At 33.1% G+C, this 16072-nt stretch overlaps 2 protein-coding genes across 2 annotated transcripts in view; one reads left to right on the top strand and one right to left on the bottom strand.

Annotated features, from left to right (window-relative positions):
* LOC133332470 (superoxide dismutase [Mn], mitochondrial) overlaps positions 1-16072 on the bottom strand; it is a 106720-nt gene that overhangs the window by 24810 nt on the left and 65838 nt on the right. The window lies entirely within an intron of this gene.
* Positions 2178-5662, top strand: LOC133332456 (vitamin K epoxide reductase complex subunit 1-like protein 1). Its single transcript, XM_061540857.1, has 3 exons — positions 2178-2335; positions 2407-2525; positions 5436-5662. Exons 1-3 carry the CDS (start codon positions 2178-2180, stop codon positions 5660-5662), a joined length of 504 nt encoding a protein of 167 aa, XP_061396841.1.

A 16072-nucleotide genomic window follows, 5' to 3' on the forward strand; every position in this document is an offset into this window, starting at 1 on the left:
AGGGTCAATATGATATATAATATTTGATCAACATAAAATCCGAAACAGCTTTAATTAAACATAGTCTTTATATAAAACGAATAATAAAACCTATGTATAACTCCGAAGACCTCCTCCGAAAACCATAGGGTGAGAGTATATATCTGGCTGACATTTGTTTACTTGTTTTTATTGAGTTTGGATTAGATATCGACTTAGTGTGTTCTCTAAGGAGTTTATGTGGGTGTTCCAAAATAATTCATATGTAACCAAGACGTGAGAAAAAAATTCTTGGATCAGTTAAGAAAATATAAACCTAAAACTTTGTAAAAAAACTCAAAAATAGAAAATCGAAGGATTTGAGAAATTTAATTTGGTCTGATAAAACTAAATTTAACCGTTTCCAATCAAATGACAAATCGTAAGCCAAAGTGTATGACATTGGGGGAAGTTTGATGGTTTGGAGGTGTTTCACATGGTGGAACTTTATGATAGAAGGTATTTAAACAATATAGAAATCTAAGCTCACCTCAAGAATTGAAATTCGCTGTCTAACTAACACAAACCAACATGGATGAACTCTGTCAAAGAGCACAAGAGGAATGTAACAACATCCTATAAAAAAATTGTGGAGAGTATGCTAAAGCACATTCAATGTGTAAAAAAAGGAACAAATATGATGGACAAAATATTAATAATTGTTTAGCATTTTGATTTTTTTTCTTATACGTGCAAAAGTTTCTTGATATAGTCTTTTAAGTTTTATTATATTAAAAATGTAATATAATTAATAAGTAACTACATCTGAAACATTTATATTGGGATCTCATTCATTAAAGATTTTATAAGGGTTGAAGGGAGGAATTCGCCAACATTCGTACACTTATGCTCGCCACTGTATTTATTTTCGACGAGAAGCGTGATTTCCGATCACTGCAACATTTGAAACAACAAATTAAACCCTGTTCGAGACTCAATTCAGTACGCTATGCCAAATGTAAATGTCAGTCGGACAAACGTTTGGTTCGTAATCTATCTGAAATTGGAAAATAGTGTAATAATTAAATACTTATATTCTGAATAATTTTTCAAGTTACAAATTTATTCTAAAGATCAGCGAAACATTTTTATATAAATATGCATATCCATCTTGCTTGTAGTTATCAAGCTTCCATACTAAAAAAGGTACAAACATATATATATATATATATATATATACATTAGGGTTATTACTTTTTGACTACTTTTCCCAATAACGATTTCAAATATTCATACAATGTGAGCGTTTGCCTATTAGTGACTAAAGGTTACGCCAAATTAATTTGGAAATAGGATTTATTGAAAAACATATATATTTTTTAATTATACATACCCAAAACATCTACAAAAAGCTACAAACATATGAAATTAGGTCATTGATCATAAAAAGCGATGAACATTTAATTTTAGGTAAAATGTAAAAAGTCATCAAAATATTATACAGGGATATTATACAGAGGTTGTAAAAAAGTCATAACCCTAATGTACATACATAAATACATACAGTACAAATTTAATATTCATTTGATTTTGCATTTATAATTTGGGTTTGAATATATTGACCTGTTTTCGATAAAATCTAAGCCCAGTTTACGCCATCATCTATTCTAAAAGATGTACAAGAAAACATTTAAAAATATAGATTTTTACAATAGAAAAGGACATTTTTATAATAGGGAATGTTTATGGTATAACCGATATAAAATTCAGACCAGTTGGGGTTATTAAAATTGCGAAATATGTATTTGATGACATACGTAATTTTGCACCCGCCAGAACATTAGCTCCAGTTTGTTGAGAAATATTACTGTATCAACTTCTATACTGTAATTAAAAATATTATTAAATATTAGATTTGGAAAAAATTCAAGTTATTCATACAACATAAATTACACCAAATGGAAATCAACGAATAAATTAAAATTTGATTTGAATCTTCCCTTCCACTTGTCACTGTATTTTTTCACCGTCGGTGCAATGCGCCTGTGCAAAAAAATAAGGGTAACATCTTTCACGTTTAGTCAAAACAAAAGACAAGCGATAATATTGTTTAATGCTATTTTGTTGATGAGCTATGAAATCAGTGCCACATCAGCTGTCGAGAGGAACTCATCGACATTTTAATACAAAGAAGTGCAGTGAAAACAAAGCTTAACGCAATGATTGAAAATGGACTGTTAAGATTATGGTGTATATTAGGATTCCTGGTATCGGCATATGCCACGTATGTCGAAATAAATTTAATTCTAAATAAAGATTATAAGGCACTGTGCGACCTTGGACCGAAAATAAGTTGTACAGCGGCATTCAGTTCAGCGTAAGTTTAAACTGTTCCAAATTGTGTCAAAAATGAAATGATAACTAAAAATTATTTATTTTATTTCTTAGTTACGGCAAAGGTTTTGGATTCTTGAACAGTGTAACTTCAACTTCTAGCATATGGTCTAAATGGAATCCACCAAATGGCATATTTGGTCTGATATATTATGCCGCTTTATTTGCAACAGGTAATTTTCGAACAGTTAGTCATTTTAAATTATGATACACTAAAATATTAAAAATCAACAAGTTAATACTGCTTGCGAACCGGCAAATAAAACAATGTCAATGACTTTGTTATGACTAGCAATTAGAACATTTAAAAGTGAATATAAATTGCTAAACAGGCTTTAATTTTATTCTTAATTTAAAAACAGACATTTCCCTAATGAGAGAGAAATTTTAAAATTCTATATATTTGGATGAAATATTGACACAGCACGTAACCAAACATGGCTTGCTGCAAATGAGCGATATGTCGATATAGCCATGGTCAATCTGTGATAATCACACTAACACCCTAACATGTGTCATTTTATAGGTGTAGTTCATAAATGACGGTGACTCTCGGTTTTCTTTAAACGTATTTTGACAATTTTAAATGTTTTAGAAAAAACTCTTGGAAATTGCCACAAATTCAAAATCCCATCCCCAAATCGAAATAATGAGTGCTCGCATTTCACCGATTTCATCGATAATTTCTGGTTGTAGAGACCGACAAGTGAGGGACAAAAAGGACTACTTTATACCCAATATCTCTATGGAAATATATGGTATCTGCAAATGTTATGAGTGAGCACTCAAACTAATGTTCCTGTATGAATACCGGTCAGTCTGCTGATTCCCCATTAATTTAGTGTTATGATATGTTTTGTCATATCCTCATTTGAGTCTCCCCGTATCATTTTCCGGTTTTTTTTCCAGAGCCCTCGCTATTTCAAAAAAGGTTTGACATTATTTACATCTATTGGGACCGCCCCCGAAATGAAATCCTGTGTACGTTGCTGTTCTGGCCAGAGTTTGCACTAAACCCGTTCAGAAACTCTGTTATTGCCTGTAAGATCGTATTGTGATCTGGTAGGCGAAATGAAATTTCGGTTCTCGTTACCAGGAGGCATATTTGCTAAAGTTCCGCTATCCCATGAGTCCCTGTCTTATATCATAGTTTCACATGCTGTGACTACACTTATTTCAGATATTCGGTCAGATTATATTTTGGTGCGTTTTATTGTGTCCGATGTCGATCCACTCGTTCATACCTTTAAGTCTTAAAGCTGCGACGGTCGCATATTTGAATTGGATGTTAATATATGTAAAATATAGTCCTCATTGCCCCAAATATACCTAGGCAGTATATTTTCTGGACTTTCTGTAAGGATTTTATATTACATTTTCCGAGGCGTATGTTTAAATTTGATTAATTGGATTAAAACCCCATTTAAAGCCTACAGTTCTTTTGCAGAAAGACCAGCATATTTGGACTCTGTCTAGGATAATTCGCAGATATTTATTTTATACCCTTCACCACACTGTGGTACAGGGTATTATGTCTTTGTGCATATGTTTGTAACAGGCAAAAGGAATCGAGGTAGACCCATGGTTCCATTTGAGTATATGCATAGAATCACTTTCTGAGTCGATTTACGCATGTCCGTTTGTCTGTCCGTCCGTCCGTCCATGTATTTTTGTTAACAAAGTACAGGTCGCATTTATGATCCAATTTGGATGAAATTTGGCACAGTTCACTTATTTGGCTCAAGGACGAACCCTATTGAAATTGGAGAAAATCGGTTCAGATTTAGATATAGCCCCCATATATAGTTTCGTTCGATTTTTTGTGAATAATGCACCAAACTCCCAATATTTGTCCAATTGAGACAAAATTTTGCACAGAGTATTGCATTAGATCCAGACCGATGTCTGCGAAGTTTTTTTTAAATACGTGATAAAGTTTAATGATGCGTGATAAAGTTTGTTGAAATCGGTTCAGATTTTGATATAGGTCTTATATATTTTTTCGTTCGATTTTATGTAAATGGTGGTTACACGAAATTTGGCAGAGGATATTAAATTGAATATAGTGATTATAAAAACAAATGGTTTATGCAACGGTTACTCTATTAGGTCCATGTGTTTATATATAGCTCCCACACATATTTTGACTCGATTTCATACAAATGTTACACAAAGGAATCCAAGTCTGTCCGTTTGACGGGCAATTTTTCATTGATTTCAGAATGCTATGGTCTATCTACAGGATATTGTAGATATTAACATGTCTTACATGTACCCAAAGTGGTGAAGGGTATCATATAGTCGGCCCCGTCCGATTGCTGAACATTCATTACTGGTTATTTGATATGATCATTACTTTGTTTTTAAATATGGGTATTTCTTACTGTATTTTGCAGCAAACATATATATGTTTGCAACAGTCCCAAACATAACATATGTTTGCATCCAAACATATATATGCTTGCACCCAAACATATATATGTTTGGATGCAAACATATGTTATGTTTGGGACCCAAACATATGTTATGTTTGGGACTGTTGCAAACATATATATATTTGCTGCAAAATATGTTTGGGACATATGTTAGAGAGGCGATTTTTTTCCTCCGTGTAGTGAAGAGACATATCTTCGTAGTGACCGGATTTACGAAGCCGGGGGGCCTTAACCCTCGGAACCACAATTGTTAATATTAGATAAATGTTCAATATCCCAAACGATATCAAAGAATACAATAACGTGCCTACTATTATGCATAGCAAATCTCGCCTCTGTAGTGCCTCATATCAGTATTCGTTTAAGATGACATCATCCTCTTTTGTGTCAGTCATTTTTGAACTGCCAGACTTTATAGAAGATTCCGAGTCTGCGCTCGTCTTCCGAATACTAGAGCTAGTTTTCCATTCTATTTTTTTGAGTTGGGGTCATAGTTTGTTTTGGTTCCTAAAATATTTATTCTGCTTATAAGAACGTAGAACAGGTCTTGAATGGCGTATTTTTATGTAAATATTTAATTACGAAAATATTATAAAAATAAAATATTATGTTTCTACCAATAATTTGTTTGTTTGTGTTTTCTTGCAGCAAACAACAACCAAACTCTATGTCGTGTAATTCAATTCATATTTTGCATCTTATCCAATCTGATGTCCATATACCTAGCCTATATACTCTACATATTGGATGATATATGTGTGGTGTGTATTTCCATATACGTAATCAATTTGCTGTGCTTGTGGGAAATGCTAAGAACTGACAAATGGACACAATATTTTCGCATTCGAAGAAACCAGTCCTTAAAAGCAGACTAAACTACCATCTCTTGTAAATTGTATATATTGTATTAAATAAACACTGTTTAATTGAAAATGGTTTGCAATTTGAACATTTTGTAATCAACCACAAATTTCAATCGCCAATGTCTATCTATCGCTGTTGTCATGCATAATAATTTGTAAGTAATTGCCATAAATTATCCCCAATTACAGATACGATTACCAACCTATTTGCCATGGACCCCAAGTGTAAATGTGCCAAAAATTAGGTTATTTCAATGATAGACATTGAATGAAGCAGCAAACAACAACAGTAGTGCAGCACATTGAAGCTATCCCCATCCTTATGATCCGTCCCAGCTTACAATATATATTCCAACACGTACTTTGCCGCTTTAAATGGTGCTTTTCAAAATCAAATAACGTCAAATCAATGACATTGTTTCAATTTTATGTCTTTTGAAGACGACTTACTAAAATAAGTACCATAAAGGGGTTTGCATACACTCGAAAAAAATCAACTGCGGATAATATGAAAGTGCCGATGACAGGAGAGAGTTTATCTACCATTGAGGAGATAAAAAAATCAAAAAAGGAGCTGTTGGCCATAAACCTTCAAAGTACCAAGATATGAGCTACGTGGATCTTTTGCCAAAAAGTGGACTCATATTGCCAAAAAATCCCAAGTCGGCAGATTACAGCTACTTCGTTGGAAATAGACGAAGACCTTTATATGGGTGACATGGACTTATGCTGTCAATTTTTATATCGTCGACCATTAGGTGGGAATTTGGCAATCTGTTTGCAACACCTCAAAATATTCACCATAGATCCCATAAAGTACACATATACTTGATCGGAATAAAATTCTACGTACATTTAAATCTATGCTCTCTATATTTAAGATATAGCCATGAAATTTTGCACATACATTGCTATTATTTCTAGGATTTTTATACCCTTCACCACACTGTGGTACAGGGTATTATGTCTTTGTGCATATGTTTGTAACAGGCAAAAGGAATCGAGGTAGACCCATGGTTCCATTTGAGTATATGCATAGAATCACTTTCTGAGTCGATTTATGTATGTCCGTCCGTCCTTGTATTTTTGTGAAAATCGGTTCAGACGTAGCTCCCATTTATAGTTTCGTCCGATTTTTGGTAAACAGTGCACCAAACTCCCAAGGATTGTGCGATTGATACAAAATTTTGCACAGCGTATTGAAATAGGTATAATAGGTATTGAAATAGGTCGGAAGTTTTGCGTAAATCGGTTCAGATTTAGATATAGCTGCCATATATATTTTCGTCCGATTTTATCTAAATGATGCACCAAACACATAATATTTGTAGGATCTAGACAAAATTTTACACAGCGTACTGAACAAGGTCCAATTTAATGTTTGAGAAGTTTTGATGAAATCGCCCCATTCTATTCCAATGGTCCTCTAAAGATTATATGCTACAGGATATTGAATATATTAGCATGTCTTGTATGTATCCGAAGTGGTGAAGGGTATCATATAGTCGGCCCGTTCGACTTTTGAGCTTTCCTTACTGGTTTGTATCGAAAAGGGATTAAATCGGTCATCGAAATATTCGGTAATTTGGAGATGTTTTCATCTAAATAGGCTGTAAGTTCCCATTGGGTAGCAAATCTCCATACCAAAAATTATCTATATTGGTCCACTTTTTGTGATAGCTCCTATATAACGGTACTGTCCTTTATTCGGTATTTTGGGGAGTTTAGAGCGTTTTTCAATCAAGTTGGCTAAAATGTAGTATTTTGAGTTCTCATTTGGTATTATCGATATTTGTTAATTTTTTAAAACAGTCCCCATTAACAGTATTTAGGGAAGTTTGAACACGATTTTTTAACTCAAAAATTCCATTGGGTAGCAAATCTCCCAACCAAAAATTATCGATATCGGTCTACTTTTTAGGATACCCTCCATATAACGATATCCCCATTATTCGGTATTTTGAGCACGTTTTTACCCGAATGGGCGAAATCATTCTACGAATAACTTTACAATGGTATACCCTTCAAATTATGAGGTTCCCGAACGAGTACTTGTAAATGTCCACCTCATGGTGGAGGGTAAAAAAGTTTACAAAAAAATGTTATAAGAAAATGTAACTAATACCTACAGAAGTTTTAAACAGACAACAGATAATTGAGTGTACTGTAAAGTAAAGTGCTGCGGGAAAATCTCACAAACCTCCTGTGCTGCTACATCTGGTCTAGGCTGATCTGCCAGACACAAAGACGAGAAGATGTTACCTTGCCATACATAACCATTCACACATACATACATTTGAACATATGAGGCAACCCAGCAGCAACAGCACCCAGAAAAAAATGGTTACCAAGGATGGATGATGGAATAGACGAGGATCGTTTTGATTTTGTTTTGTTAGGGTTGTTGGTTTATTTGTTTTTGTACTTCTTTAGAGATTTAATTTATGAGATCACGATGTTTAGTGACAATTTACATAAAAATAAATTTTAGCAAATTTCCTAAGCTTTACAAATAAATGTAAGGTAGAAAAAAAAAACAACAACAAAATTTATTTTTTGCACATACATATGTATGTCGGTACATCTGTGTAAGTTTGCATTTTGAGGATGAAATAAAAACACAACGATTTAAGGCTCTTCAAACCATCCATTTTTTTGTGGTCGAAATCACATAATCGACACACTCTAAAAACAGCCATAAAGTTGGAAAAACTATTTCTCAACTCCATTCCTTTCAACAGAAACATTAAACAATGGTAAATATATTTAATTTGCCTAACCGTCAAAATAAAAAGATGATGATTTACTTGAAGCCGTCCGTTTTGTTTATTCTTAGCTTCGCTGCATTTCGGAGGGACATTCATAAATAGATGAAGCAATGCACTAATGCGCGATTTATTTCAGTTTTACATAAAGCAAATGGGAATAAATGATGCCGTTAAAGTGTGTCAAATAGATTTGGCCATATTCAAAATATTTTTTTCTTACTAAATCCCAATACTAATCAATTTGATAGGGCTTCTATTGAAGAAGATGGAGTGTGAAATTTTTGTATTGCCAACACCATTTAAAAAAGTTTTTAAAAAATGTATGCTGGTAAATTGCTGTCAACTTTGGTATAATATACGATTTCGAGCCTGTAGGACATATTTCTCCTGATCGTGTATGAACAACACACTGTAAGAAAATTATACAGTATTGGAGTCATCCAAAAGAAAAACTGCCGGTATCGAAATACGGTGACACCAAGGACAATTTGACTTCATTTTTGAAATCGCAATATTTAATATAAAACTTTGCACACTACTTCTGAGATTATTGTTATTAAATATGGGTATTTGGTGGATCCTTTTAACCATTTTAGGTATTTATTTTATTCCACAGGATATAAGTGTAATTATGAGTTTTTGTAGACTGATAATTTCTTAAATGTGGTCTGCGGACTTTGAAATTAATCTGAATAAATAAATAACATTAAAAAACCTTCTGGATAATTAGTGTGCACTATAGGTAATTTGTCCTGTTTTTGGGGCAAAAATTAATAACAGCGGTTTTAAACGATTTTTTGACTTTTTAAATGATGCATATGTACAAGAAAGAGAAAACGCAGATTTCCACAGTAAAAACCGGATATAACGAAAAACGGTTATAAGCAACTACACATATAACGAACAAAGCTAATTCTTTCTCAGACATTTTCATTAGTTGTCTTATACACAACAAACCGTTGAAAACGATTAGGGTAGTAAGTTAAAAAAATGTCGACCCCCGAGAAGGTTTTTAAAGGAATAATTATTACAATGTCGTATGTTTTCGCAGAATGCATTAATAACGATTAATACAGTACCCATTTATACTCCTTAAGGACATAAATATGTAAAAGTGAGTTAAAACAATGCTTACTATAGTCGAACACGATTATAGTAAACACTGGATATACTGAACAACATTTTTTCATATGCCACTTTTTTTTTAATCTATCCTGAAAAAAGTAAAAAATATTGAAAATATTATTGTTTTTTATTCTGAAGTTCGCTACAAAAAACTGATATATCTTGATAAACGCAAAAAATCGCAATTTGAGACATATTGGAATCAACTTAGAAGGCTTTCATTAATATATTTCAATTGTCAAAAGATCAGACAAATTTAAACATTTTAGTAAAAGTCTATCTAAAATGACTTATGTGTAAAAAATAGACACATTTCTTTTATTATAGTCAACTATGTAAATTTTGAATCGCTACACAAACGTATTAACAAATATTATATATTAAATAAATAGCACACACCACCGTTAATACTCTCCATGTTTAATTTTTATGCTTATGTTTTGAATTTGGCGGTTTTAAACGCTTTTAAGACACTTACAGATTCATAAAATTTGACATGTTTTATTTTTAATGACATCAAAAAAGATTTTATTTTCCAAAATTGAAAAAAATGACTTTTTGCCCAAAAAACTGTCCAAATTATCTATAGTGGTGTGGAGAGGTGGCCAAGGCTGAAGTTAAAGTTTTTATATTGAATTTGTTTCAGTTAAATTTAATAATAATTTCTGCAGAACATTTCGTACATCTTCAAATTAATAAATTTTACAACTTTATAAAATTTAAACATTGACCCTTTCTGGGGGAGGAGTTGATCATGGCTTTGTAAAGATAATAGAATCACCCAATATTGAAGTTGTAAATATTGAAAATGTTGACCATTTGTGGGGGACTTGATCTAGGTTTGGTAAAGTTTGGTTCAAATCGATAATTCCATTCGCCTGAAATTGGATTTATAATTATTGAAAATGTTGACACTTTGTTAGGGAGGTACCAGAAGCAGTGCACCAATGGGTCCCATCTTCGGACTTCATCTACGCTTGGAAAAGGTAGTATGTTGTACAAAGTTTGGTTCGAATCAGATAATCCGTTTGAATGATATTATAAAATTAACTTTTTGCACAATTTAGGCCATTTTGTAGGGGAGTGGACCAATGAATTTCATCTTCATACTTGAGCTAGGGTTGGTAATGATAATACGTCGTGTAATGTCTGGGTTAAATCGGGCATTCCATTCGCCTGATATTGGATTTATAAATATTGAAAATTTTGACCATTCGTGGGAAGGAATGGACCAATAGGTCCCATCTTCGGACTTAATCTAGGTTTGGTGAAGATAATACGATGCGCAAGGTTTGGTTCAAATCGGACATTTCATTCGCCTGATATTGGATTTATAAATATTTAAAATGTTGACCCTTGAGAGATACTAGAAGGAGTGGACCAATGGGCCTCATCTTCCTACTTGATCTAGGCTTAGTAAATATAATAGGTTGTACAATGTTTGGTTCAAAGCGGATAGCCCGTTCGCATAATATTATAAAATTATTTTTTGCACAATTTTGACCTTTTTGTGGGGGAGGTACCAGAAGGAGTGGACCGATATTCCCCATCTTCCAACTTAAACTATGTTTGGAAGAAATATTAAGATGTGCAAAGTTTCGATGAAATCGATTATTCCTTTCGAGAGTTGCGCATCAGCCGGCCACACATACGGACGGACATTTGAAAAGCGACTCCAAAGGCTGAGGGTATAAAAAATACCAATGTACGTCTTATACGTAACACTAAAATATATTATTGGAGCCCAGATTAAGTTTTATAAACCGGATATTTACTTGATTTTCCATTCACATTTTAGACACGAACGTAAGAGATACGTATTTTGGAAAAAGATGGTAAAGGAGCTTGAGATTAGTCTCCCTGTATTTCTAGGAATTCTGCACTCTTTTTGAAGGCGGCAAAGTTGGAGAAAAAGTTTGAGATTAATCTCCCTATGTTGCTTTGCAGTGTCCTACATATTTTTCCATTCATTTCATCTTCAGTCATTAATGTCTTGAATAGTACCAGCTCGTAATAATTGGACTGTGAGTAGAAACGAGGCTAGGCTTATTTTCAAATAGGACTTCGGGTTTGCGTAGTTTTTCTTGACGAGCGGAGGTATGAGGAATCTTTTGGCTACAGGTTTTTGATAAATTTCATACCCTCATTTGTTATTCCGTTTGCAACACCTCGAAATATTCAGCGGAGATCCACAATGTATATATATTCCTGATCATATTAAATTCTATTTGGTATAGCCACAAAAACGCTAGCCCTCCTATTAGTAATCGTCTTTTTCTCACGTCATTTTCGGTATATTCAAGGTCGTATGATATATGATACATAAGTTTTCTCCTAAGTGCCATTAATTTTACATATTTTGAATGTCATCCTAAAAAACTCGTAATATTCAAAAATTTTTCCTCTCTACTATAAATGGCCTTGCTGCCAAAAATTGGATTCCTTGCTTATTTAATTGGATTCCAATGCAGTATCATTGTTGATGGAGATTTATCTTGATGGTTGTAATCAATTGCCTTCCAGTAACGTTTTTTTCGTCTTGAGTGGTGGGTGTTTCTCTCTCACTGTTCTTCGTACTGACCTTCTCCTATCCGATCCTTGCCTTATCAATCATTAAGAAGATATCGTCGAACACATACAATATTATTTTGTTATTTTGTAAGAACATTCAAAAATAAATGCAAGTGTTTTCTTCGAAAGAGACCTTGACCGTTTGTAATAGATTCACTAATTGTCGAATAATCGAATTCTGTAATTACACGAATAAATGCGAAATTAAAACATTCCACAGCACTCGTATGATTTTGTCGGTATATTGTAAACAATATTGGGTTTTTATCGCATTGAATTTGACGTTTTCTTTGCCATCTACACATCAACTAGATTTAGATTAAATGTATGTCAAGTGTCACACAAACAAACTAACATCGAAAAAATCCCTTCTAAAAAGTGATTTTTGTGTCACAACCAACCAAAATGTAATCCATGACATCTTCACAATTACCACGACGACGACTGGCGAGCAGTACATCTCTTCGATGCTTGTATTTTCTTGTAGCAGCATCAGCTATAAATAAGTTTTGTTGTAAATGTCTGCATTTGGTTAAAAACATTTTCACAAATGATCAGTATTTTGCCAAAAAACAAAACAACCGAAGAAGAACAACTAGCAGGAGGTGGAGAGGGTGTTTGATGCTCATTTGATGAGTTAAAATGATTAGTTGATATAAATGGACATAAATTATGCTAAAGTTGTCAGTTATGTCCAATTTAATCTGCAATTTAACAATTTATTAAGTTATGATGATCACACAGCTATTCCGACAAATCAAATGCTTTGACACAGAAGATGGAATTCCAAAGCTAACAAAAAGTGTGTTCACAATGTTTAATAGTTGTTCTTTCAATTATATTTCAATGTTGGATGAAGTTGATAATGAGGTATTTTTTTGTTGGCAGTATTTCGAGTCGATGCTTAAATTATTTTCAAATCTGTAAAATTTTAATTATTACCCAATTATTGGGCATACCAATACAGAATCCAGTAAGCAAAGTCGGAAGTGGCCGGCTTTTAACAAATATATATCACGAGTATGAGCAATATTATCATATTTACTATAGAACGAAACTTTTATAATTTTCCACAAAATAGATTGGTATTGCTAATGGAATACCCATATAAATTCAAAATGTGGGAATTCAAATGTAGAACAACTAGAAACCAGTCCTTTGATTCCCTAAACATTAACCCATCATAGGTGTCGACTGTGACGACAGGCCCACAACAAAGTTGTAGGTATATTTTTCTTGGCATTCCTTCTGCAAGAACTTAATATTCTACGATATAGCCATGTTCTTTAAGATAAAGTTTTGAAATGTTACACGAAGATTCGTACTGCTCTTAGGATGTTTGGTACAATGGTATTTTTAACGATTCCTATTTTGGTCATTTGGAAGGTTCTAACCGTGGGCAGCAATTTGCCATTCCTGCGTTTTTTGAGCATCTTTGTAGAAATGTTCATTATAGATCTATGTTTTTCCATAACCGTCATTTATGGTATTGCCCTACTTTTCCAACCGATGTTGATCGTACTTTTTCACCGAAGTGTCTGTAATTAGATATTTCGTTTTGTTAGTGGGTACAAAACTGATTCAAAGACAATTTTCTGTATACAAAGATCACGACTCGTTTTAGGGTATTTTTATTGTTTTTTGTGCATTTTCGAACCACAGTGGCTATAAACTGACCTTCCATGTTCCTGGTTCTTCAGGTTCATATATGATTCGCTAAACATTTTAGCATAGACGTACTCAGAATGGTTTGAAAAGCGACCAACCGACCGAAATTTCGTAAAAATGTTCGTGCGATCGATGACCCTTATAGTACGAGTCGACTTCGAAGTCTATAGTAAGTCTGTCAAACAGACCGAGTTTAAACACAAAAAAAAAGTTGAATCCCATATCCGAGTATATGAACCATTATAATTTACATATATAATGGCAAAATTAATTTTGTATACCCTTTACCACACTGTGACAAAGACATAAAAGTATAAAGATAGGACAATTGATACGTAGACAATTTCCAATAGATGGATATTCCTGTGTTGTTACGATATCATAACAACAGAGCAAACAATATTAAACGTTTTTAGTGCTATAGCGTAAACTTTTGAGTGCAAACCTCTGATTTTATTTATATTTTAACTATTTTGTCAAAATGCATTTTGTCGAGTCTTTACGGTTTCTATGTCTTTGACTGTGATACATGTTTTGGTGCCTATGTTTGTAACAGGCAAAAGGAAACCGAGATAGACAAATGGTTCCTTTTGAGAATTTATATAGAATCACTTTCTGGGTTGATTTATGTATCCGTCCATCTGTCTTTGGCAGCCCAAGGACGAATATTGGAAAAAAATCGGTTCAGATTTAGATATAGCTCCCATATATATTTTCATCCGAATCCGAAATTTACTGTGAAAAAAATTCCTTTTGGGGGGGGGGGGTGCCCGGTCCCCCAGGGCCGTCCCTCTGCATACGTCCCTGGCTCCCATATATATTTTCATCCGATTTAAGTCCCTATATATCATTCGATATGCACGAAACTTGGCACAGTGTACTGAATAGAGTCTAGAATTATGAATATCGGTTCAGATTTAGATATAGCTCCCATATATATTTCCGTCCGATTTTCTGCACATGATGCAGTAAAACATAGCGTACTGAACTGAATGATATGTTCCAAGTTTCATGAAAATCGGTTCAGATTTAGATATAGCACGCATATATATTATCATACGATTTCTAAATTGTGCACCATAGACCCTATGTTTGTACGATTGACAAACTGTTTTGTACAATATACTGAAGTTAATATAAATTAATCTCAGACAAGTTTCGTTGAAATCGGTTCAGCTTATTAGGTAAAAGGATGGATATTAGGTAAAAGGTGCACCCAGTGACACGAAATTTTACACAACGTATCGAATTGAGACAAATGCAGACACAGCTTTCATATATATTTCAAACCGTTGTCTGATTGAGATTAAATGTTGAAGAGTGCGGCATACCGAATAGCTTTTATCAAGTTTGTTCTAAATTGATTTACGCAAATTTGTCCCATTGTACGCAAACGACTATAAACTTGCCCAAATTAAATGAAATTTAGCATATCACAAAAAGTCGTGGTATTGATCGATCGTTACACAGAAAAAAAACCACCCCGAAAATTTTGATTAAAAGCTTCATCAGCGAAAGATGTCGATAACATATTTCAAACGTAGTCGGAAATGTTTATCAAACACCAACAATTCACAAAAAAACCATCAACAAACGAGTTTGACCAAAAAAATTATTAAATTTGTTGGACAATTTTTAATAATTTTTTTTGTAATATGCCATATTATTTTTTATTACGTTATTACAAAGTACTTTGTTGAATAGATTGTAAAAGATGGATAACAAATATAAGTTTTTATTCGGTATAGAGCTACACATTTAGTTTAAAGCCGTTAAAATACTGAAAATTTGGAAGTATTTTTGTGGGAGAGCTGTAATAATAAGGGTAAAAATCGGCAATTGCTGTTTAAAAGGTTTTGTATCGTACTACAAGAAATTTAATTTGAAATAATAATAATAATTTGATAAACAAGATTGTCAATATGAAAAATATTTTATCGATTAACAAAATAAAATTCAACAAAATTTTTAGTATATATGAGAATTGCTTTATCAAAATATTTTCGAATGGGATTACAATTTTTTTATCGGCGATTGTAAATATGAACATTATTTTTATCGGCGAAAAATCAATCAAATTTTAATTGGATTTTTGAATTTTTTTATCAAATGGTTAAAATTTTTTTCTGTGTATCAAAACAAAAATGTTTTATCGTTGAACAGATTTCCTTCTCAAATGTTCGGGCTATAATAAGGCCTCTAGAGCGACTACGGAAACTCACCTGACCATAACAGGAACTTTATTCAAAATTGCATAGCAGTCAGCTCTGCATTTCCGCCGTCTTGTGTG

This window comes from Musca vetustissima, unplaced genomic scaffold (genome assembly GCF_032173495.1).
Source record: "Musca vetustissima isolate MV318-11 ecotype Yass unplaced genomic scaffold, APGP_CSIRO_Mvet_v1 utg9226, whole genome shotgun sequence".
Classification (NCBI taxonomy): Eukaryota; Metazoa; Arthropoda; class Insecta; order Diptera; family Muscidae; genus Musca; species Musca vetustissima.